Below are 24,071 nucleotides of genomic sequence, written 5' to 3' on the forward strand. Positions count from 1 at the left end.
CAGCATTTTAAAGACGGATCCTGCAGGTCTCAGGGTTTTGGAGCTGGTTTGAAACGCATTATATGATCCGTGTGTTGTCTGTTTCTTCATTCAGACGTGTTTTCACTTGTTTCACACTGCAAAGAACACAGATGTTCAACTTAATCCTCCTAAACTTGATGTTTTGTTTTCAGATTCAGCCTTGTGTTTTTCATTTTTCTTCCAGCTGCTGTTGTTTCACGGTATTGTGTTGCTCTTGCACAGTAGCGCTGCGCTCCTCCCCTGCGGGGCGAATTCAAACACCGAGGACGGCAGAGTCTCAAACTGCAAGCGGATTAGTTATTGGGAGTCGTTGAAGCCGAGAGGAAGAGAAGCAGATTGAAGCTAAAGAGCCGAACAACAACAACTAAAAGGAAACTGATTTATAATGAAGTGAGTGGGCGCCGGTTTGATTCCTTCCTGCCCTGATTTAGTTCTTTAACACGAATGAAAGCATCACAAATCACGTAAGCGTGGCGATGAGTCACCAAAACTCGCCTCAGGATGGTGAACTGCCCCCCCCCCCCCCCCCCATCCATCCATCCTCAACACCACCTCGTCCTCTCAATTCCCCCCACTTCACTTCCCTTCATTTCACTCCAGAGAATCTGTGTTGATGCAAAATGAACGTCCTCGCTCGACATCATTTCCACACACGGTGATCATGCAGTGACACAAACAAACAAGTCTGTTGTGTAGCATAAACTAGAACTAAAGCTGGTTGTCTACAGTTTACATTAATGTCGGTCCAAAATGTCATCATTTCATCTTATTAGTTATTTGTGTGAAATTGTCATATTTGGCTTATCAATTCTTGAGTTATTTTGAAAAATGTGTTTTGTGAGGTCAAAGTGACCGGTTCACCTCGACCTCCTTCTTAAGCGCAGTCTGCCGCTCTTTACACTTCCTGGTTTACCATTAGGTAGATTTCATACGAATTGATTTTGTGGGACACAGCGTTTTTGTAGAGCTACTAACCAGGCGGCAATCTACTGTTCTGAAGAGTGAAGCCGATGCTTCATGGTTAAAGCTGCATTCTCTCTAGTGTCCACCAGGGGGCGACTCCTCTGGTTGTATAGAAGTCTAGTCTAAAATGACTCTACTTCTCTCTTGATTTATTCCCTCAGTAAACATTGTAAACATGAGTTTATGGTCTCAATCTCTAGTTTACAGTCTTCTTCAATACAGCATGATGTTCATTTAGTACATTATGCTCCATTTAGAGTCAAACAGACCATAAAGAGGGGATGATTTAGGGGCGGGGCTACACGCTGATTGACAGGTCTCTACCAGAGACGTATACGGCGTCTCTACGTCACTCCTCCTCGGTCCAGATATGGTCACTTCCTGTTCGCTGGTTGCAAAAAGCAAAGATGGTGCCCGTAATCCAAGATGACAAAACACCGAACTTGAGGCTTCGAAACTTCAGTCCACAAACCGTGGGTGACGTCACGATGACTACGTCCACTTCTTACATACGGTTTATGGTGGAACAGTGATTGAGAACAGCCTGGGTAGAGACAGCCGATAGGTCTGTTCCAAGTTCACAAAGAATCCAAAATAAATGTCATCCTCTGTTACAGACAAATACTTGTTTTCGACCGTCCCTTGAGATTTAAACCACAAATACTGCTTCAAGGCGTTGAGGGAAGTTCTGACTGGCGGTGAACTTTATTTTCCAGACTGTCGATACATGCTTTGTCACAGCTGCAGTCTGTCATGAAGTCAGTGCAGAAAGAGACGTGACGCTCCATTAATCCACCTATTTCGACCCGAATGGATCCGACAGCAGCAGCAGCAGCAGCAGCAGCAGCTCTTCCTCACCGCGCTGACAGGAAGTGTGTGTCGCCCAGAAACACAGCGAAGCGAGAGCCTCAGAGTTTTATTGAACCGATCCTTTCGGCATCGATTGTTTCCGGGAGACCTTGGCGGGCGGCGTGGGCGGTCAGAGCTGCAGCTCGTCCATTCATCCGTGTGATAATACGCTCTCGCTCTCACCTCTGCATCCTCAGCTCATTCAGGTTCCTTTGCTCCTCGCTCGGCTGTTTTGTTTGATTTCAGCCCCACTAAATACGTTTTGATCACTTTTGATTCAACACCTTGATGTTGTTACGTCCTGGATCTCTCACATGAATGAAAGAAAGAAAGATTCATATTCATTCGAGCTCTGAAGAAATATCTGCTCTTCACCAAGTTGTTGCCATGGCAGAATTCTAATCATGTCGCAACACAGTAGGTGGCTGCTGATTCTGTGAAAGCCAATACCCTGAAATCATGTTTCAGCTCTTCAGAAAGAGTGATGAAATGAACCCTCCTGAAGAAAACACACAGAGAACTGAAGGCTTTGCAAACAGACGGTAACCTGGAGGAGGTTTTGTGTCATGTAATGATTTGCATATATATATATATATATATATATATATATATATACAAAAAAAGATCTTTAAGCTTAGAGATCTTTTTTTGCACGATTAATTCGCTCGTCAATATATTTTTTGGAACAGTTTTACAATTTTACGCAGTGAAAAAGCAAAGTCATTCCTTTTTGGAACGAGGTCGATCTTCCTGAGGTTTTGATATCAACCGATCACGTTTTGTTGAACGGACATTTTGCGAAACTATGACGTACGGCAACACCAAGGCTCCGTAGTCTGAACCGGAAAAGGCAGCGCAGATGGCATCCACTGCTTGCATCCTCACCTTTCACAATAAACAGCGCTGGACATGATAGCTGAGGCTGTACAACAGTTTACCTCATAATGTTCTAATGTAAGGCCCGAGAAACCGAACCACACTTGTAAACTCTAAGCAGCAGTCTTTAGAAAGCAGGATATTTCATTTAGCAGGAGAGGCAGAACTACTCCTTTAATCTTCGAGGTGCGGAAACAAAACCGCTGAGCTCTTCCTGCTCGTTTCCTCTTCCTGCTTTGTTCAGCAGTTTATGAAAAAAAGCTGCATATTTGAAGTGAAGTCGTAGCGGGGAGATGAGCTCTTCACATATTCATCACACTCACCTACAGTATCTCCCCCCCCTCCTCCCCCCCACCACTGATCCGACTGTAAAGGGTTTCTCCTCCTGCAGCTCCGCAGGGTCAGTCACGCTGCATCCCTGTTAAAAACGGCAACAACAAGCTTTTATCGCCTCTTAGTAAGCATCTGCTGTCCAAATGAATCAGGGGGGAATCTCTCCGACGTCCCCCATCCTCCCCCCCCCCACCTCCCCCATGCCTCGCTCTGTCGATGGTGTTTAACCAGGACATTACAATGGGGGCCGGCTTTAGCGCAGCGAGCGCTAACATTAGCACGAGCGTCTCGATTGGCCTCCCGACGCTCCTCTAAAAATAAGCACACGGGGCGAAGGAGAGCACGGGCGAGTTGGCGATCAGCCCCCGGGCCCACGGCCGCCGCCGCCGACGCCGCTTTCGTCCTGGATTTCGCTGCATTTCATACATGGAATTATGGGTAACCCCGCTGCCCCCCCCCTATGCTCAGAGAAGTGAAGCATAAAAAAGACAGAGAAGCAAGCTCGAGTTTGATTTATGTCAGCGTTTGATGTATGTGAAGGTTCAACCGAGCATGCTGTTCACAGATTCATGCAGGAGAAAGCCCCAAAAGCAGCGTGACGCATGAGTGTGTGTGTGTGTGTGTGTGTGTGTGTGTGTGTGTGTGTGTGTTGGGGGGGGCTAATAGGCTCAATCAGGCACAAACCACATGAGCCACATGCTGCTGAGCCAGGATTCGGTCGTGTTGCACGTGTGCTCCTGCAGAAGCTGCAACCCGGAGCTTCACAGGAGGAGATGTTCTCCGAGGCTGCAGATCGACTCGCTAACACCGTCTTCAGTTCGGTCCTTCGAGTCCTTAGAATTCATTTTAAAAAACGAAGCCGATCTTTGGTACCCAGAGTGAAGATGAGAACTCTTGGCACCTTTTATGGAGTAGTAATTCCTCAAAGAAACCGATAATAGGAAGGTTTATGTACTTAATAAATTGATGTTTCAGCAATACGCTCTTGCTCCTCCCTCATTACCACCACTGAGGTGCCCTTGAGCAAGGCACTTAACCCCGATCTGCTCCAGTGGAGGTAAGACTTGCCGTTGTTATTTCTACTATCGTTTATTAGTCCTACGGCGGGGACATGTACAGGATTACAGCAGCAAAGTGGAAAACAACTCAAAAAAACAAGTTCAATAAATAATCAAATATAAATGTATTATAAATAAGTAAATCGCAAAAACTAAAAATGCAATATTATCATATTGAGTGGTTGGATGCACATTATTATAAAGTGTTTGTATTGCACATACATTGATATTGATACTGATATTGCACATGCATGAATGAATGAATGAGCAATTTGCCCGGTTTTTATACGGTTCGGTAAGTTTAAGTTTTTATAATTTCCTCATCTAGAACGATTTATTCCTGTGATTTGCACATTGGGATAATAGATGTAGGTTTATAATTATGTAGGCTATAATAGAGAGTGATATTGCTTCATTGTCAGTTACTTATGTCAATTTTGAAAATAGGTTGGCGGCATGGATAGATTAGTGAACGGGCCAATAGGGGGCGCACACACACCCAAGGGCCAAAAGTGTGAGGGGCCTTCACCTGCAAGATGTCACTGAAAGAGAAACATGACTTAATAAGAAACTACAGCGATACAACGCTCCAAAAGAACTACAGAGATCACAAAGAGACTTGGAAAGACTGCGAAAAGGTCCGAAACAATCACGAAGAGACACAAACGACGACGGAGAGATCCAAAACAACTAAAAAGAGACACAAAACAATAACAAAAAGATGCAAAATGACTAGAAAAAGACACAAAACCACTGCAAAGAAATGCAAAATAACCACAATTAGACACAAAACAATGACAAAGAGGTGCAAACTGACTACCAAACGTATGTAAACCAACTAAAACACAACTACAAAAGACTAAAACAGCCAGGAAAAGACCCTAAACAACAACAAAAAAGTGGCTAAACAACTATGAAGTGTTTTTCAAACAAGCAACACGTCGCGTAGCCCGTTCGCTAACGTACGGAGCAGGTGAGGACACTTTCAGTTTGCTCGTTCGCATCGTGAGAGGCCTTCCAGGTAAGAGGTGTGTAATTAAAGTCACTATATTTACAACATATACACATCACGTACTTGTTTACAGTTTGATTTGTGTTTCCATTTTCCCCTACAGTTTCCTGGAAGCCGTTGATTTCCATCAACTTCTGTGAGTTTTGCCAAAGCAACAGCGATGCAACTTTGAACACAGAGGCCGCATTAGTTCGGTCAACGTGATATATTACACAACTAAAGCAGGTTCTGTGTCTAAAACTGGTAGAAGACAACTGGGAGACAATAAACCAGGAAGATACCACTGGTCCTCACAATGACACAAGAACAGGAACATACACACACACACACACACACACACACACACACACACACACACACACACACACATATTTCCTGAATGTGCTTTATTGTCCTGAATTCGTCCTTAATAAGATTCCTCCTCTGGGCTTTAATCTGAAAGATGACTGACTAATCTTCCTCTCTGCGACAGGTTTCCTGTCTCTGCCTCCGTTTGCCTTTAATTCACCGAACGAGGCGACTAACTGTTTAATGTTTAAAAAAACCACGGCGTGCGGCGCCTCAACGCCTCAGCGCCGACTTTAACTGTGCACAGATTTACAGTTTCAGCCCTGTGGGTGAAACCCACCGCGGATTCAATGTTTAATGCGTCTCTTCCTCCTCCTGCAGAAATAACATCCAAGCAGCTCCTCACATCCATCAGAGAGACGAGTCCCCGAGAGCTCAACGCCTCAGCCGCAGAATCGGCTCGATCTCCTCCTCTTTCTCCGCTTTGTCTGCGTCCTGTATCTCTCTGTGCTGAGCAGGTGGAAAGAAAAAATATTCAAATTTTTCAATTTATCCCCCGTGTGCAGGTAGGAGGCTGGGAGGGAGGGAGGGAGGAAGAGGAGGAGGAGGAGGAGGAGACATACGGGGCTACAAGGAGGAGAAGATCTCCAATCTCAAGTATTATAATGTGTGCGGTTATTCACGGTGGAGTGGAAGCTACCGGAAGAGATTTCACCAGAACTGACGCGTGCAGACAAGCAGTGACGACGTCTTCAAACGTCTCGTTTTGTTCGGCCAAATTAATGAATTTAAAGACTCACATATAAGAAGCTGCAAATGTTTGAAAAGTATTAACTAAGTACCTTATATAAACTGAAGGTACTTTATTTGAGTTTATACACTTACTGTATGCTACTTTATACTTCTCCTCCACTACATCTCCGAGGTAAATATTGTACTTATTACTCTACTACGTCTCAGAGGTACATATTGTACTTTTTACTCTACTACATCTCAGAGGTACATATTGTACTTTTTACTCTACTACATCTCAGAGGTACATATTGTACTTTTTACTCTACTACATCCCAGAGGTAAATATTGTACTTTTACGTTATATCTCAGAGGTAAATATTGTACTTTTTACTTCACTACATAACAGAGGTACATATTGTACTTTTTACTTCACTACATAACAGAGGTACATGTTGTGCTTTTTACTGCATTTGTCTGACAGCTTCATCCTCTTCCTGTTCAGGTAAAACCACGTATCTCCAGATGTGTTGATGTGGAATGTTTGTGATGAGCTACTTTTCATACATTTTGCCGATAATACTTAAATACGTGTCTCTTGTTGTCATTTGCTATGACGTGTTCACTGACTTTATGTTCTTTTGTGAGGAAGTCAAGGGTGATATTATGCGATCGTGTGGATAAATGAAAGGGTATTAACGAAGACGCTCACCTTGAAAAAGAAAAGAAAAAAGTCACATTTCATCTTCGTCTTAAGTGTCTGAAACGTGTGGTTTTTGTTTTCTTTATCTCTTTAAATGAGAGAAATTCTGCGACCAACGTCGTGAAAGGAACGGCGTCCTTGGCGATGAATGCCACCGTTCAGAAGCCAGAGTGGGAAAATGAGCTCCGTCAAAGCTTCAGTTCAACCAGAAAGAGAAGGTTCACCTCACACGTTCCAACATAGACGAAACAAATGAATCATGAATTATCCTTTTCATTTTATATTCCAATTAGTCCAACGTATCCTCGTACAACAGGTCGTATGATATGTTCTGTTAGGTTTAGGCAAAAAAACGACTTTTATGCTACCTTGTCATTTGCAAGTGCCTTCATCATTTCAATTCTTGTTTGCAAAAATAAAAGTTATTTCTGTTTTGATAATGTAAATACTTAGTAGTGGGAAAGAAATGTGTCGCTACAACAGAGGCTTCAACGTTTTAAAGATCAGGACAGGCTGGTCTCATCCAGCATTCGTAGCTATACCGACTGAAGATATCCCACAAAATGATTTAGTATTTTAGCCACGTGATCATGAAAGAGGAAGCATAAAGACTGCAAAAAGGACACACAAGGCGGACAGCTGGGGGACGTGGATGAGTCCAACAAACAGCTGTTCGTTCCTCGTGTGAAACGAGTCGTCAACGTAGTGTAGTTACGGCGACACACGGCGGCTATTTCAAACCGAACAGCAATCTTTTTGCGAAACATATACGAGTAGTTTTGTTGCCCATAGTCCTAACTGAGTGGTTTCTCTTTGAAGACGGAAGTTTATTTTGAAAAGGGCCGTACACACGAGCTGAAATTGTTTCGTAGGAAATGGCAGGAGTAAGATATCAAACTGACTGTAAACCAAAGAGGCTTGCGGGCTTGTTGATTACTAGCGGTAAGTGACAAGTTGTGATTATTAAAGTTGTGTGAAAGCAACGGATCATCAGACAGCAGCAGAGAATAATTGGGGAAAAAAAACCCAGGAGGACATAAAAACCCGGCGACCATATTTGGTGTTTATTAACGAGCGGGAGGATTCCCTGATGAGGGCGTCAGCATTCACACTTCCTGTTGACGAGAGCCTTCAACCCGCAAGGAGGTCGGCCCGCGATGATGAGGAAGAAAGTAGCGAGGAATGAAGGAAATTAGGCCAGAAGGAGGGAAGTCTTCCCGACTTTTTGACTCGGCTCACGAAAATACGAAAGTGTCGAGACGCAGAGAACTTGTTTGAGGTGTCGACTGTGGAGGCGGTGATGTTTCAAACTCACAGCAAACCAAATGGCTCCATCACAAGTTACACAGACTCGCTTTTAGAAATGTACCAACATCAAAAATGTTCTGAATTCAAACTCTGATTTGCCAATTTAGGTGATGCATCACATATTTGTGTGGTTGGGTGGGATTGTATATAAATATACGTTTTGTTCATCCGGGGAGACTTCACTGAGAGCACTGTTGGTGTTTTTTCCCGAAAGTGTTGATCACACTTGAAGCTGTCTGGTACAAACGGTTGATCTGTTGGCCACTGAGCTGCTCCACATGTAGTCTGGTGGTTATCTCTAAAGATGTTGTTTGTTTGTGAAAATAGCCAACGTTCTCGATGCATTTTACACCCGACCTATAAGTGGGGACGTGTTGCTGTGAGGAACTTTTAACTGGTTATGAAACAATTTAATGCTGATGCCTCTATATGACTTTCAGAAGTAAATAAGACCATCAGAGAGATTTTGCATGAAATACAGACTCCAGCAGAGACCGGTCCACCGTGGACAGACCCAGATTACATTACATTACGGTCATTGACGCTTTTATCCAAAGCGACTTACAATTCAGTATCTATCTACACACCGTAGACGCAGCTACGGGAGCAATTTTGGGCTTAAGTCTCTTGCTCAAGGACACATTGACATGAGACTAGTAGAGCAGGAGCCGGGGATTGAACTGCCAATCCTCTGATTGAAAGGCGGCCCTGCTCTCCACTCAGCCACGATCACCCAGCAGAGACCGGTCCACCGTGGACAGACACAGATCCTCCAACAGAGACCGGTCCACCGTGGACAGACCCAGATCTGGCTTCTCCTGCAGCCTTGGACCTGCAGTCGGAGCTCCGGAGGGAGGAGGAGAAGCTCAGCTCCCGGCAGCAGAGCTCCTCCTCCTCCTAGAGCAGAGCTTCTCCTCTCTTGGAGCTAACACCGACACCACGCTGCTGGAGAACCAGGATGTATTGTTGTTGGCCCGCTGGAGGGAAGGGAGGCAACGGGAGAGAACCAGAACCAGGACTGAGAGGGTCAGACTGTCAGACCCCTGCTGCAGTAAAATGAGAGGTTTACTAAAGGGACTCTGGTGCTCAGAGACACTACCACTTTAGTCCACAGGGGGCGCCAGACATAACTTGAGGTCCTTGTAGTAGCTTTAAGGTGGGCCATATTTTCCTTGCAAGCTAATCAAAGCAGATTGGGCGTTTTGGGGAGGGGGGAGCTTAAAGAGACAGACGCTAAAGCATAGCGTTAAAGTTTGTAGACGTTAAAAAATTTGAGACATGAAAGGAAACTGTGATTATGAAGTCTGTTGTGTTCATTGTTAACTTTGGAGAAGCGCTCTGGCCCAACGGTCGCATTAAAAGAAATGTGAATGAGTTGAGAAACACGACACACGGTGAATGAATAATGACTCAGCTCCTACCGTTGAAGCCGACGGCGCGGATGTGGGCCAGCAGCTCCTTGCCGTCGATGTTGGCCATGCGGGGGCAGAGGCCCGGGTATCCGGCGCAGAGCTCGCGGTGCATGTGGTGCAGAGCGTGAGCCATGGCGTACACGGCGTCCATCACGAACTGAACCTTCCCCTCCTGCTCGTAGGTGGAGTCACGGCCGACCTTCTCCAACCCTGGAACAGAGATGGAGAGGAAATGATCGAACACAATGAAAACACACGCGAAGGGTCGTCGAGAGATGCGATGGCAAGCTCAAATGGCAAAATAAAAATGTTAGCCTCAAATACAATTTGTTCATCCAACGACAACTGGGCAAATGATGAAGATCATCTGATACCTGTAAGGTCTTTAGAAAAACAAAGGTTCAGTTTATAGATGAATGCATTTATTCCGTTTCAGATACTCCAATTAAAATCTGGGAAAAAAATTGAATTGGTAGCGAGAAATTGGTATCAAAAATCGATACTCATCTAATTTCCTTATAGATACTTTTAGCCCCGTCCCATTCCTGTTTGTTTACTTTCATCCAACCCAAACCTCGTCATCGTCATCATCATCATCATCATCATCATGTGCTACCCTCCGCTCTAGGTTCCTTGGCAGGACACCTCCATCCATTAGCAATCCCCATTGGACCCTCCATTCCTAGAAACTCATTTGTAGTCTAAAAATAAGTGGCGTCGTTAGCGAGGTGCTGAAGAACACTGATGTTATTTTGTGGGGATACACGAGACTATCAGCTGCTCAACAACAAATCAAACACTTTGCTATGGAGCTGTACAGATCTTGTAATTAAAAAAAATATATATTTTTTTATGTTGAAATTATATATATTTTTTAATTACTATTCCCCCCCCCCCCTTGGTGAGTTCAATGAGCTTCTATATAACATGCTTCTGTAAGTTTTCTCCTCTGGGGACCAAAGACATCACGGTGGATTTCAGGACAATATGCGTTGACATTTAAGTGATCGACAGACTCATTAATCATCGTCGTTAGGCTCTGCTTCTAATGAGGCGCAAATATGACAGAAAACATCAAACACCGAGAAGGTAAAGCAGAGAGAAACAGCGAGGCAAGTTAACAAACTAAACTAAATTCCGTGTAAGCTCTTCATTTTATTTTTTAATCAAAGGTTTCTGAGTTCGTCCTTGCCGCCAGGCAGAGAGTAACTCACAAAGGATTATGGGAAGGTGAAATCACACACGTTTCTTATAACTAACCCATTCACACAAAAAAAAAGAAAAAATACATTTGGCTCCATCTCATTAGCCGTGATTGAATAACAGAGTGGAGAAGGACGTCGTCGTCTTTTATTTGAAAAGTCCGTCCAAAGATCTTCACGGACTAATTAGCGTTATTAGAGCCGTGGAGCTCTGCGATCACGCCGCCGACTGGAAAGCAACAGAAGGATGTGAAAGAGAGGAGGAGGAAGCCCAACTGCTGGACTGGACCCTCCATCAACAGACATGACTTCTCTGAATTAATAGGAGCTTAGAAATGAAATCCAATTTAATTTTAATAGCAGAAAGGCGGCGGGGGATCTGTCCGAGGGGAGACATTTGCTCCGGCAGTAAAGACTGATTACACGTCTGTACGGCGGCAATAAATGAGCCTCGAACGGCGAGCGGAGAGAGCCGAGGATGTCAACCGGCCGAGGCTGAGAAGAGACGTACGGCCAAGATGCAGATGATCGCCGCTCCCTGCAGAGTCTCTTCAATATTTAAAGAATACACATGTTTGATCATGGAAATTCTAATGGAGCCTGAATGCATCGTTTTGAATTTACAAGAAGCTCTGTGTCTCCCAGTCTGACTCTGGCTCTGAACAGTTTACCAGGAGTTATGTTGGAGAAGCTTCTCTGTGCTGGAGAACAAACAAGCAGGTGTTCAGCGCGTCTTCATCTTAAATTTAGTTTTAAATCCAATCTGACTTGTTTACATCATGGATTAATTTAGCATTTCAATCAAGTACAACAAGTCGTGAGTCATGACCAACAAGTCTTCAGTGAAGACGAACACGTTACAAGTCAAGACTAATAAGTCCTACACCAAGACCAACAAGTCCTACGTCAAGACCAACATGTTCTAAGTCAAGACTAACAAATCTTAAGTCAAGACCAACAAGTCCTACGTCAAGACCAACATGTTCTAAGTCAAGACTAACAAACCTTAAGTCAAGACCAACAAGTCCTACGTCAAGACCAACATGTCCTAAGTCATGTACAATAAGTCCTGAGTCAAGACCAACAAGATCCAATTCAAGACCAATAAGTCCTAAGTCAAGTACATTGAGTCCTAAATAAAGACCAATTAGTCCCAAGTCAAGACCAACAAGTCCTAAGTCAAGACCAGTTAGTCCTAAGTCAAGTACAAATCCATAGTCAAGACCAACAAGTCTTAATTAAAGACTAACAAGTCAAGACAGATAAGTCCCAAGTCAAGTCCTGAGGTAGGCGCTAGAGGAGACATTAGGTTGTCATTCAAATCAAAAGAGTTCATCCTCTCACAAACGGGAGTGTTTCCCGTAGAGTTCATGGAAATGTGGCCGACAGCTATGGAGACTCTTTGGCCCTGAAACAAACTGTTGTTGATCGACTGACATTATAAATGCAGGAGTAGAAGGAAACATTTTCTTTTTTAAGAAAATGCAGAAACTGTCTCACACAGCAGCTACATTTGCACAAAACACAAGTTACGTAACAGCTTCTCACTCTGAAGACGGTGCTAACTAAAGCCTTATGAATTATCCACCAACCTCCGGAGCGTTAACGAACGAGCATGCTTTCTGACAGAAGTGAGCAGCATGTTTGGCCATGTGGCGACCCGAATGTCGTTGCTAATGATGATGATGATGAAGATGATGGAGAAACGATAACACTGACTGAGGTGAGACGGACAGCTTCATCATGGCTGCTGGCATTTCAATTACACATCAGTTACAGGGTAAATGCAATTCCTTCGACGTGTTTCTGTTTTCACGTCTCTCTCGTTCTCTCTCACGGGCATCCGTCGGTTTCAATTAGATTTGTAAATTAGATAAACAGCAAACTAATTACAGAGGTTAGCGGCGATGGGATGAGTTCAGGGGGAACCCGGCGTAGCCGTGTCGTCCCACGCGCCTGAATATATTTACATTAATAGAGTTCTTGCATTTGTTTCGGTTGTTTATCAGTAACGTTAGTCTGTGTCATGTTTCCTCACAACACTGATTCTGACTGAGTAATACAAACATGACAGACCAGCTGAGAGCTGCGCAAACATTCCTGAGTTCATCCTGCGTCCGCGAAGACTATTTTTAATTTAATATTAAAACACAGATTTCTGCTTATCTCATTAACCCAAGCGACAATCCTTTCCTCATCTTCTGTTGACACGCTATTGGTGAGAAGGGCAGCAATGAGTCCTGAGTCAAGAACAACAAGACTTGTAGGTCCAAAGTCAAGACCAACAAGTCAAGAGAGGTGAGTCCTGAATCAAGACCAACAAGTCAAGAGAGGCGAGTCCTGAGTCAAGACCAACAAGTCAAGACCTGTAAGTCTCACGTAAAGACCAATAAGATCCAAGTAAAGACTAACGAGTCCCAAGCCAAGACTAAATAGTCTCTATAAATACATTTACAAAAAAATGACTCAAAAGACCCAAGTGAAGAATAACAAGTGAACATCGGTAAATCCCGAGTCAAGAACAACGAATCTCAAGTCAACACCAGTGAAGCACAAATCAAGAATAAGTCCCAAGTCAAGACCAATATGTCAAAACAGGTAAGTCCTGAGTAAAGTCCCACATGTCTCAAGTCAAGACCAACGAGTCATGACAGGTAAGTCCCAAGTCAAGGCTAACCAGACTAAACTGATGACTAACAAGTCCCAAGTCAACATTGGTAAATACGGGTATAATTTGATAAAACAAACCAAAAACTGCTAGATAGTCCTTTAAAGCTCAGTGTTTCAGACGACCGGCCACATCTCATGAGTGTGACGTGTGGTTTCCAGGGGGTTATAGGTCAGCAGCTCCACAACTGAGACGTGCATACGAAAGGTATCACTAAGAAGCAAATAGAAAGCTACAGCCTCTTTCTCCTTTTCAAAGTGCTGACAAAAAAAACAACACACTTTGCAAAACGTTCCTGAGTGCTTCCGAGCTCTAAAACAGCTGCTCGATCTCTGATACGGGAGAAGCGTTCCTCCCCCAGAGATCACTGCTGCTCTCACAGAAGAAAGGATGACTCCCGGCTTCTGTCGACACCACTTCTTCATCCGTTTTCTAACCGAACAAACAGCAGCACAAAAGTAAAAAAAAAAAAGAAAAGAAACAAGCACAAGAAAGCACAAAGAGGCGTTTAAATGCAAATCTGGCTTTTATATCCGCTCAGTGTATTTCAAGGGAATCTGGAAAAAAAAAACAACCAGAGGAATACAAAAGGGAAAGGAACGCTGTTGTAAAAAAAAAAAGAGGTGAGAAAAACAATGAGGCTCTTAACACAGCAAACATATTGCTCAACAGAGCAGAAGAAGAGAATCAAATATTCATGTTCTCTGGTGGAGCTGTGTTTGTGGAGTCGCCGGGCGGAAAGAAGCGAGTAAAAGATACTCGGTGTCATCCAGAACTCCATCCCCGCTACACAAGAGGAAGTGAAGGCAACACAACAACTTCCTGTTGATTTGTTTAGGTATTGTTAGAGCTTTTCCAAAAATCACACGGCTGCTCGGAGTCCTAACTCAACACAAAGGCATGGTTTTGCTTAGGCTTGACTTACACTTCTGAGGATTATCACCATCTATGATTGTACATAAATCTGTTTCGAGATCATAGAAGAAGAAAAAGAAACATGTATACAACTAGCCCAACAACGCCCCCGTTAATAAACCCATCAAGTGTAGGTCTAGTCCTGGTCCGGCGCTGGAAGAAAGACTTGAGGGTCGCCAGAAGCGTCGGTAGATTTGATGTAAATCTGTGCAGCAGTTTAAAAGGATGTTTTGCTCTGAAAGTGGTGAACCCGCATCCTCAGACTTGAAACAATCATCCATGAAGGTTGGATGTGACAATAAACAATGGTTTCTGTTTTTTTTTGTTTTTTACGCTGCAGCCGATCAAGCGAGAACGACACGCTGTCACCGGGATCTCAAACGCCTGGATCAGGTGTTCAAAAGACAAACGTGTCTCCATTATCCAAACAAGCTTCTCTATCTGCTGCTGCTGCTGCTGCTCCTCGCACACAAACAAACACAACACTAATTATAGATCCCAATCAATGGAAGGCTGACAGACGGCTGGAGGCTGCGGGGAGCGAGGGCGCTCAGAGCCACGGAGGTTCTTGACCTTCAGACGGGGGGGAAGGGGGGGGGGGGGGGGAGCTCCGCCGTGAAAAGGTTTTCAGATTGATGCAGATTTATTCGGCTGTGTCATTATTTTTGCAGCTGAAATCATTTCAGCAGCATTAACGTGAACCAACCTCCCGACCTTAATTGATTACTACAATATTTTAATAGTGCCAATTAAGCATTGAACCCTTCAAAATCTACATAAGTTGTTAATTAGGGGCTTAACAAATTCGGGTGATTTTCTTTTAAATGAATGACTGAATGTCAGGACACCTTAATTACAGGGGTCGATTATGGGGATTTTTATGCTTTGCAGTGAAAGTCTTCATTGTGAGGAGATTATGACATTAACGTGGTAAAGATGGAGGACAGCGAGCAAGAAAGAAATTGATTTTCTAATGGTGATGGGGTGTAATTACAGTATTGGATTGCGTTTTAAAAGCACACTCTATCTGGCAGGAAATGAGGCGCTCGGCGGTGGCGGTGAGCGACGGGGGGGGGGGGCATCAACATTATCCCTGAGCGCAGGGGTGATGGATCGCCGCCCTTTAGACCTCAGGCCACCGTGTCTCATGGATATTTAATTATGTTAATTAATAACAATCAAGCAGTGGGCCTCCCCCCCCCCCGCGTGCCGTCTGGAGGGATCGCACCGAGCGAGCTCTAATCTGAGCCGCTGAGGCTTCTCCTCCTCCTCCTCCTCCTCCTCCTCTGCTGGAGGGCTTTGAAGCTGCAGGGTTACAGGACCGCTATGAAGAGGCCGAAAGGGTTTCGAGAGTCAGACACTGACATCCCACAATTCATAGGAAACGATGAGGCCACACTTCATTCGAGGCCCAATATTATTTCGTTGGTGATAAAAAAACATACAGAAAGTGTTGTGATTATGGGCTGATATTGAGTAACTTATGGTCCATTTAGAGTCAAACAGACCATGAAGCAGGGGATGCTTTAGGGGGTGGGGCTAATTGTCACATTTTTAGTTACCTCAAAATGTGTATCTTAGTTGTACTTGGCTTCACGCTCTTGTGTTGCAAAAAAAAAACAAGATGGCGACGGCCAAAATGCTGCTAACTCAAGGCTTTGAAAAGGTAGTCCACAAACCAAACAAACAGTCCACTTCTTATATACAGTCTATGTGCATAACCTGATATATATATACACACATATATATATATACATATATATACATACACACATATATAGTAAATATTCTGAAATATTTACTCAAAAGCACAAATAATTCTGACGGTCTCATCATTATTCAGTTTGCATTTTGCTGACAATTCTTTTACTTGAGTAACATCATGAATTCAGAACTTTCACTTTGTAATGGAGTATTTTTAGACTGTGGTATTTCTACTTTGACTCAAGGTAAAGGAATCAGATTACTTCTTCCACCACTGCCGGGCTTACATCGCTCTTCACAGCTCTGAACAAAAGCTGCAACGACTTAGTCAACACACACACACACACACACACACACACACACACACACACACAGGTGAACGCTGACCTGCTGCGTCAGCTGTTTGTCTGTTTGTGTGATGACTCTGCTGCAGATCTGGAGGCTCTAACAGAATCGGTGGCGAGCTGCGTCCCGACAGCGGCGGACCACATCAAAGCCGCTCGGCATGCTGGGACGGAGCAGCTACACTCTTCGGAGCGCTGACGCCGTCGTTCTGCTCTTTCACTTCCTGTATTTACCCGACAAACTTCCTGCACAATCCCCTTTTCGCGTGTCGGACATGTTCGTAGAGGATCCTGGCCCTCGTTGGCACCCTTTGTTCCGCAAAATATAAAGTCCTCCTGAATCGGGGAGGATTACATGCTGCCGCAGGGTGCCTGCAGTCAGCAGCGAGGGACTCAGCAGGCGAACGGCTGGATGTGGTGGGAGAGGAAGAACTCAGGAGAAAGTCAGCAGATTCTGCTTCCACAGTAGAGGAGCCCCAGTGTATACACGTAAGGTATTCTCATTACATGTGAGTCACAGAGTTCTGAAATATTTACTCAAAAACACTCAGATAATTCTGAAGGTCTCATCATTATTCAGTCCGCTGCATGAAAAAGGGTTCTTTTCATCTGCCTCCAAAGTTGCATGTATCCTATAATTTTGATGTAATTCGCTTCCATCTCTCCACACGCCGGGACACGGAGCAGAACGTTCTGATCTTTGTTGACGAGAAATAGAGGAAACATGAGACGGATAATTGGGATAATCAAACATTTTTGGATTCGACACATTAAAATGATGGATAAAAGTGTGAGGCTTTGAAATGCAACTGCCTTACAGCAAAGTTACCGCGATGACAAACCTGAAGCACAATGTGCTTTATAATTAAAATAATTTCGGCAACTTACACAAGTGTTTTCATTTGTTCTGGTCTCGGCGAAAGGAACCGAGTTGTTCTACGAGGGCGTGTTTAGAAACAACCGCGCAGTAAAAGGAAGTCAGACACGATCCGCCGATCCAGGAAAGTCCAGTTTAAAAATTCAACAGAATAACAGAGGCGGTGTTTTGTTTTTTTTGCGTTTGGGTGTTTCTTCACTCAAGCTGAAACATTTAGAACTTTTGCGGACGTGTGTCTGCGTCACTCTGGGGTTCATTTATGTATCTAATCTGTGGTCTTTCCATTGACTTTGCACGCGATAAACGTCATTCTGCCCCCTAGTGGTACAAATATGAATACAGTTTTAAGAGTGGTTACATTTCTAGGATTCCCTCCAATGTTCCTGTTCGTTTGCTGTTATTAGATCACGTGGATACATCACTATAACATCCCGGCTTTTAAAATCGCCAGAGTGTGGGATTTGGCGGCATCTAGCGGTGATGCTGCAGATCGCAACCAACTGAAACTTCCCTCACGCGCACAGTGCATGGGAGAGCTACAGCGGGCAACATGAATGTTTCTCAAGAGCCAAATTGATTTTGTCCGGTCTGGGCTACCATAGCGACATTGGGGACTCCGTACGCAGGTGTGAACGGCTCATTCTATGTTAAAACGCAAGCACAGCTACTCTTATTTTCAGGTGTTAGTTTATTCCATTTCTGCCGATAGATCCCCCCCCCCAAATGCTCCACGCTGTACCTTGAAGTATCTTCTTGTACTTCCAACCGGATGACTCCAGAGCTCTCCGTCAGAAGGTTCAAGCTAAGAAAGCACCGCCAGCTGATTGCATTTTAACTCACAGCTCTCCTCTGACACTCCAAACGTAACCTCCTGTATCTTCCGGGGATGACGAACCCTTCTTGATATTCATCGTTACGCTCGGCTGGATCGAGTGAATGCCGGCGAGACGCTCCGTGTTGCCGGGTCGAGAGCTCCGGCCCCCCACCCCCCAAAAAAAATGATTATCCAGCGTGTTAATTGGTATTCAGCGACGGTCAGAAATCCAGCTCATGAATATAAATGGCGGCGAAGGTTGAGCGATGGAGTGGCCCGAAAGACACAACAGACCCTGTTAACCCTGAATAACTTCTCATTACATCATCTTAACATGTAATCCCTCTGATTACCCTGGGCTCAGTACATGTAGGTGAACAAAGACGATGACTTATTCATATGCTTCCTGTTTTTTGTCAACGGTGGGACGCCCGGTCGTCGTCCTGTACGACTCTGGTAGCGGCGGAGACCTGGCAATGACAACGTAGCACCGCCCTAAAGCACACCCTGCTTCATGGTCTATTTCATGTGATTCTCTGCAGTGACAGCAATCAAAACGAAACGACGACGTAGACTGGACATAAGGAACACACTTCGGGTGTCATTGTCTCCCATTTACCCCCAGATGGGACCTTCTCGTTGCAGAGAAACAAGCTCGGGGCTCCGGCTGATTCAGCGTTATTGTGAGTTGTGTTTTGTATGCGTTTTATATTTGTTTTTCACGGCCGGTCGTATCGTTTTATTTTCGTCGTGTTTATCCGACACACCTTTGAAGGCCGGTCCGTGAAAATATTGTCTTACGTGAAACCGGTCCGTGGCGCAAAAAAGGTTGTGGACCGCTGGTCTGTTTGACTCTAAATGGACCATAATGTACTAAATGAACATCATGCTGTATTGAAGAAGACTGTAAACTAGAGATTGAGACCATAAACTCATGTTTACAATGTTTACTGAGGGAATAAATCAAGAGAGAAGTAGAGTCATTTTAGACTAGACTTCTATACAACCAGAGGAGTCGCCCCCTGGTGGACTGTGAAGAATTTAAAGTTAAAAAGCAATGTTAATGTGTTTAATAAGCACACCTAGTGGTGGATATAATGTTATAACATGTTTATTTGAAGAAGTGTTAAATCATAAAAGTATAATCGTTCTATGTATCAAACTATAAAATACAGTTACTGAATGTTTTGAGGGAAAGAGAGAGACCTTTGAGAGAAGCTTTTCAGATCCGAAAACGACTGTATGGTAATGAGATGAGTTTGGTGAGCCGACTTCAGGAATGTGAGGTGTGGACAGTGGGGGAAGGAGATGTATTGATCAAACAGAGATGTTGATGAAGACAGCCCTAAGGAAGCGTGGGGGTCGGGTACATGCTGTTTTACGAGGAGGAGGACAGGTCGGACCAGCGGACACTATTCAGACATTATGCGGATCACTTAGACCAATGGAGAGCATTGTCAGAGGACAGGAGGAGACAATCGGATTTCAGCCAATCACAAAGCTGATAATGGACTTTTGAAAGTAAACTACTGACTTTTGGGTATAAAAACATTGTTCAGAGAGACGTAATTCAGTTCTTGGCGATCTTCTTTTACTGTAAACTGGCGTTTGTCGGTCGGTGGGGGGGGAGTGTTTGAACTCGGTTTCGCGATTCCTTACTGTCGACAGTATAATTCAGTTTGTAACTGTCTTTTAGCATTTGTGAATTATTAAATACTTTTTTGTTGTAAGCCGGATCCAGCTGATTTTTCTTGGCGTGACTTCGTTGCTCAAACAACAACGAAAGAGCGAGAGGTCCGCGGCCTCCTGCAAGCAGAGGTCTCACTGCAGCACAGGACACTAGAGAGAATGCAGCTTTAACACGTGAAGCTTTGACTTCACTTTTCAGAACAGGAGGTTGCCGACTATCCAACTGAAACAAAGCTCTGGTGTGAGTTCACGTTTACATGCTCAGGCCTGTTTATTTCTCATACATGTACCATCCTCTCATGCATGCTCACTCATGATGTCCTTGCTGAGCACAGCGACACGCCTACATCGTCAGCCTATCAGCTTGCTGCTGTCTTCTTCTTCTTCTTTTTTTAAAGATGTGACCGTCTCTCTGCCTTCAGTATGCTCATGCTGCTGCTGCTACACACGCCCCTCCACCTCCCCATCACCGTCCAGTCTTCGCAGATTCATCGTTTCATCAGCAACCACCAGTGTCTGGACTCCATGGGGGGGGGGGGGGGGGGGGGGGGATTTATCTTGCTGCTGCACAGGGCAGACGCCCCTGGATTACAAATCTCTCTGTCGAGTCCAAGCTCCAAAGATTCTGCCAAAGACTTTATCATCACAAATCATCTGTTATAACAGTTATCTTACTTGCGTGTGTCTCCTGATTGAAATGTATTATTAAACTCACGATGTAGATTCAGTCTCACGAGATGAAACCGCCTGTATGATGGAGAATTGAGGAGGTCTAAATTTGAGGTAGAGCGATTAACTGTTATTATGTCAAAACAACGATTTGAGAGAGTGCAAAGTCTCAACCCATAAAGAGAGCCGCCAGCATGCTTGGCCAACGCACACTAATTATCTTTAATCTTCTTCTGCTGCTCTCGGCACGTCAGGAGGATGAAACGCAGAGAGACGCCTCACTCTGAAACATTTTGTGAGGGCTGATTTAATAAACAGACGCAAGTCAAGATGATGCAAAAGATGGTAAAAACTAGTGATATGAGCAGCGGTGGGATTTAACTTCTACTGAAACAACAACGTATTAAATGCAATGATTTATTAAAGATTGAACCATTTAACATTTTGGTACCTTTATTATCAAAATAGTCTATTGGGGCGTTTGTTTGTTACGTTTCAGATATGTATGAGTTGTTAGCAAGTTTCCTGAGACTTTAAATTGCCTTTTAGAAATATGAATGATCTAATATTTTATAAAAGAAATGCAGATTAGTGAAGCAGAACATAGTTTTTTCTTTCGTCTCACATTAATCATCTCACAACCCTTTGGAGGGCCCCGAACCCCAGGTTGGGAACCACTGGACTAAACTAACAAACTGTATATATTTAAAACTAGCTCCACCTCAAGCAGCTACAGCTGAAACATGCTGCCCTGACATTAATACTTCAGTATTAATCTATTAATGTCAGGATGCAGGACGTTTACTCTTTAACTTCTTTACTTTTACTTCAGTAAAGGATCTGAAACTGCAGCGCGGAAAGAAACGGTGTTTACTTCCTGTTTCTGCCCTGAAGTGTCTCTTGGCCTCAGAACAGCTGAGTCAGGAACAAAGGATTTAACCCGATCATGGTTCTGTGGTTTTTGAGGCTTTTGACTGCAGGCTGAGAGCAGACGAACACATCTGACTCCACTGATGTGATTCTGGTCGTCGCTTCAGGGAGAGGATCAGAGGGTGTGTGTGTGTGTGTGTGTGTGTGTGTGTGTGTGTGTGTGTGTGTGTGTGTGTGTGTGTGTGTGTGTGAGTGAGAGAGTGCTGCAGCAGAGAGTAAATACTTAACTTTCTTAGTTGAGTGAGTTTTATTTTGTAGCCTGAGATCACAAATCTGCCTCAAAGGGCTTTAAAAGGCCAAACACACTTAGACTGTTGAAGGAGAGAGAGAGAGGAGTAGATAGAGGAAGGCGGGAGGAGGTAGAGAAGGAAAGGATGAAGTAGAGGAAAGAAGGAGGATATGGAGAAAAGAGGGAAGAGGAAGGAAGGAGGAGATAGAGGAAGAAAGGAGAATGTAGTTAAGTAAAGGCGGATGCAAAGAAGGGAAGAGGAGGTAGAGGAAGGACGGAGGATATGGAGGAAGGAGGGAGACAAGGAAAGAAGGAAGCAGAGTAAGACAGGAGGAGGTTGAGAAGAGATGGTGGAGGTTAAGGAGGAAAGGAGGAGGAGATGGAAGAAGGAACGTAAAGTAGAGAATGAAAGGAGGAGATATAGAGTAAGGAAGGATGGAGGAGGTAGAAAAGAGAAGGAGGAGGTTAAGGAGGAAATGGGGAGGAGATGGAGAAAGGAATGCAAAGCAGAGAAAGATAGGTGTAGGTAAGGATGGGAAAATGTAGTGAAGGAAAGAAGGAGGTGCAGAAGCAAAGCGAGAAAGAGATAAGGAGATAGAGGACAGAACGAATAGTTGAAGGTAGCGAGAAGGAGGAAGTAGAGAAGTGTTTGCTTCTGTGTAGCTTAACTCTGGGATAATGACGTCGCCCTTGTCTCCTACCTGTCCACCTGTGTCTCCTCCCTGTCCACCTGTGTCTCCTCCCTGTACACCTGTGTCTCCTACCTATCCACATGTGTCTCCTATACCTGTCCACCTGTGTCTCCTCCCTGTCCACTTGTGTCTCCTCCCTGTCCACTTGTGTCTCCTCCCTGTCCACCTGTGTCTCCTACCTGTCCACCTGTGTCTCCTACCTGTCTACATGTGTCTCCTACCAGTACACCTGTGTCTCCTACCTGTCCTCATGTGTCTCCTCCCTGTCCACCTGTGTCTCCTCCCTGTCCACCTGTGTCTCCTCCCTGTCCACCTGTGTCTCCTACCTGTACACTTCTTGGGGCTGCCGGGCCTCTTGCCATGCATCCCCAGCTTGCAGACGAAGTTCTCCTCCCAGAACTCAGCAAACCAGACGTTCCTGCGGTTGTTGGAGAGCGAGCGGCTCTTGAAGTAGCGGTCGAACGCTGCGGACAGAAGACAATAAACAAAATGTGTATCACTACGACGAGGTCACTACGAGGTCTCCTCGGCTCTCTCGTTTCCTTCCTCACCGTCCACCGACGCCCTCTTGGGGAGGATGGTGACGGCGCCCTCGGCCACCCGCTCCTGCTGGACCACCGGAGAGATCTTGGACCCCCAGCTGTCGGAGCCCACCCACAGGAAGTGACCTGTCAAGTTGTTGCGTTTCGCAGCGTCCAGGATTCGCCTGTCGGGGATCACGAGGAAGACAGTCTCGTTACTTCCTTTTTCAATATAAACTACATTAAACATGTTCTGTTCATCTTCATAACGCCTCTAGTCTACAGTCACGCCAGAGGATGCAACGAAAAACTAGCATTTTGAGCTAAATGCTAACATGCTAATGATTAGCAGGTATAGAAGGAGGGAGAGAAGGAGATAGAGGAAGGAATGAGGAGATAAACAAAGGAAAAGGGAGATAGAAAAGGGAAGGAAGAGAAAGGAAAGAGGAGATACACAAGGCAAGAAAGAGACAGAGAAGGGAAGGAGACAAGGTAAGAAAGAGATGGAGAAGGAAGGAGCAGATAAACAAGAGAGGAAGGAGATAGAGAAAGAAAGGAGGGGGTGGACAATGGAAGAAGGGGATAGAGCAAGGAAGGAGGAGACACACAAGGCAAGCACGAGGTAAAGATAGGAAGGGGGGACAAGGGAGGAAAGAAATAGAGAAAGGAAGGAGAAGATAAATAAGGGAAGGATCAGGGGAGAAGAAAAAGATGAGACAGAAAAAGGAAAGTGAAGAAGGGAAAGGGGGTAAAGGAAGGAAGGAGTAGGTAGGGTGGGGAAGAGGAAGGTAGAAAAAGGAAGGAGGCGATCGAAAAAAGCAAGAAGGGGCAGAGAAGGGAAGAGGGAGATAAAGGAAGGAAGACGAAGGAACGGGAGGCAAGAGGGAGGTACAAAAAGGATGGAGGAGGTAGATAAGGAATGGAGGAGGTAGAGAGAGGACGGCGGAGATAGAGAGGGGAGGAGGAAATAAAGCAAGTAAGGAGGAGACAAGGTAAGAAAGACATGGAGGAGATAAAGGAAGGAGGCGAGAGAGAAAAGAAGGTGGAGAAGGGAAGGGGGAGATAAAGGAAGGAAGGAGAAGGCCGGGAAGGGAAGGTGGAGGCAGAGAGAGAAGAAAGAGAAAAAGGAAGGAAAGAGGAGGAAGAGAAGGGAATAAGAAGAACATCTGAGGGTGATGAATGTTGTTGCAGGTGTGAAATGATGACAATGTTTGACGGCAGTCGACTCAACGTGAACCTCGTCCACCGTGTTCTTATCCACC

The 24,071-nt window shown here is 44.7% G+C and overlaps 1 protein-coding gene across 1 annotated transcript in view; it reads right to left on the bottom strand.

The window, feature by feature from the left end:
* LOC137881553 (metabotropic glutamate receptor 8-like) overlaps nucleotides 1–24,071 on the bottom strand; it is a 104,468-nt gene that overhangs the window by 24,815 nt on the left and 55,582 nt on the right. Inside the window, 3 exon segments of the mRNA XM_068723537.1 lie at nucleotides 9,565–9,765; nucleotides 22,615–22,752; nucleotides 22,840–22,994. Of these exon segments, the coding sequence (XP_068579638.1) occupies nucleotides 9,565–9,765; nucleotides 22,615–22,752; nucleotides 22,840–22,994 (494 nt within the window).

Source organism: Cebidichthys violaceus, unplaced genomic scaffold (assembly GCF_023349555.1).
Source record: "Cebidichthys violaceus isolate CVI_PGR_0920_01 unplaced genomic scaffold, fCebVio1.0.p SCAF_3, whole genome shotgun sequence".
Classification (NCBI taxonomy): Eukaryota; Metazoa; Chordata; class Actinopteri; order Perciformes; family Stichaeidae; genus Cebidichthys; species Cebidichthys violaceus.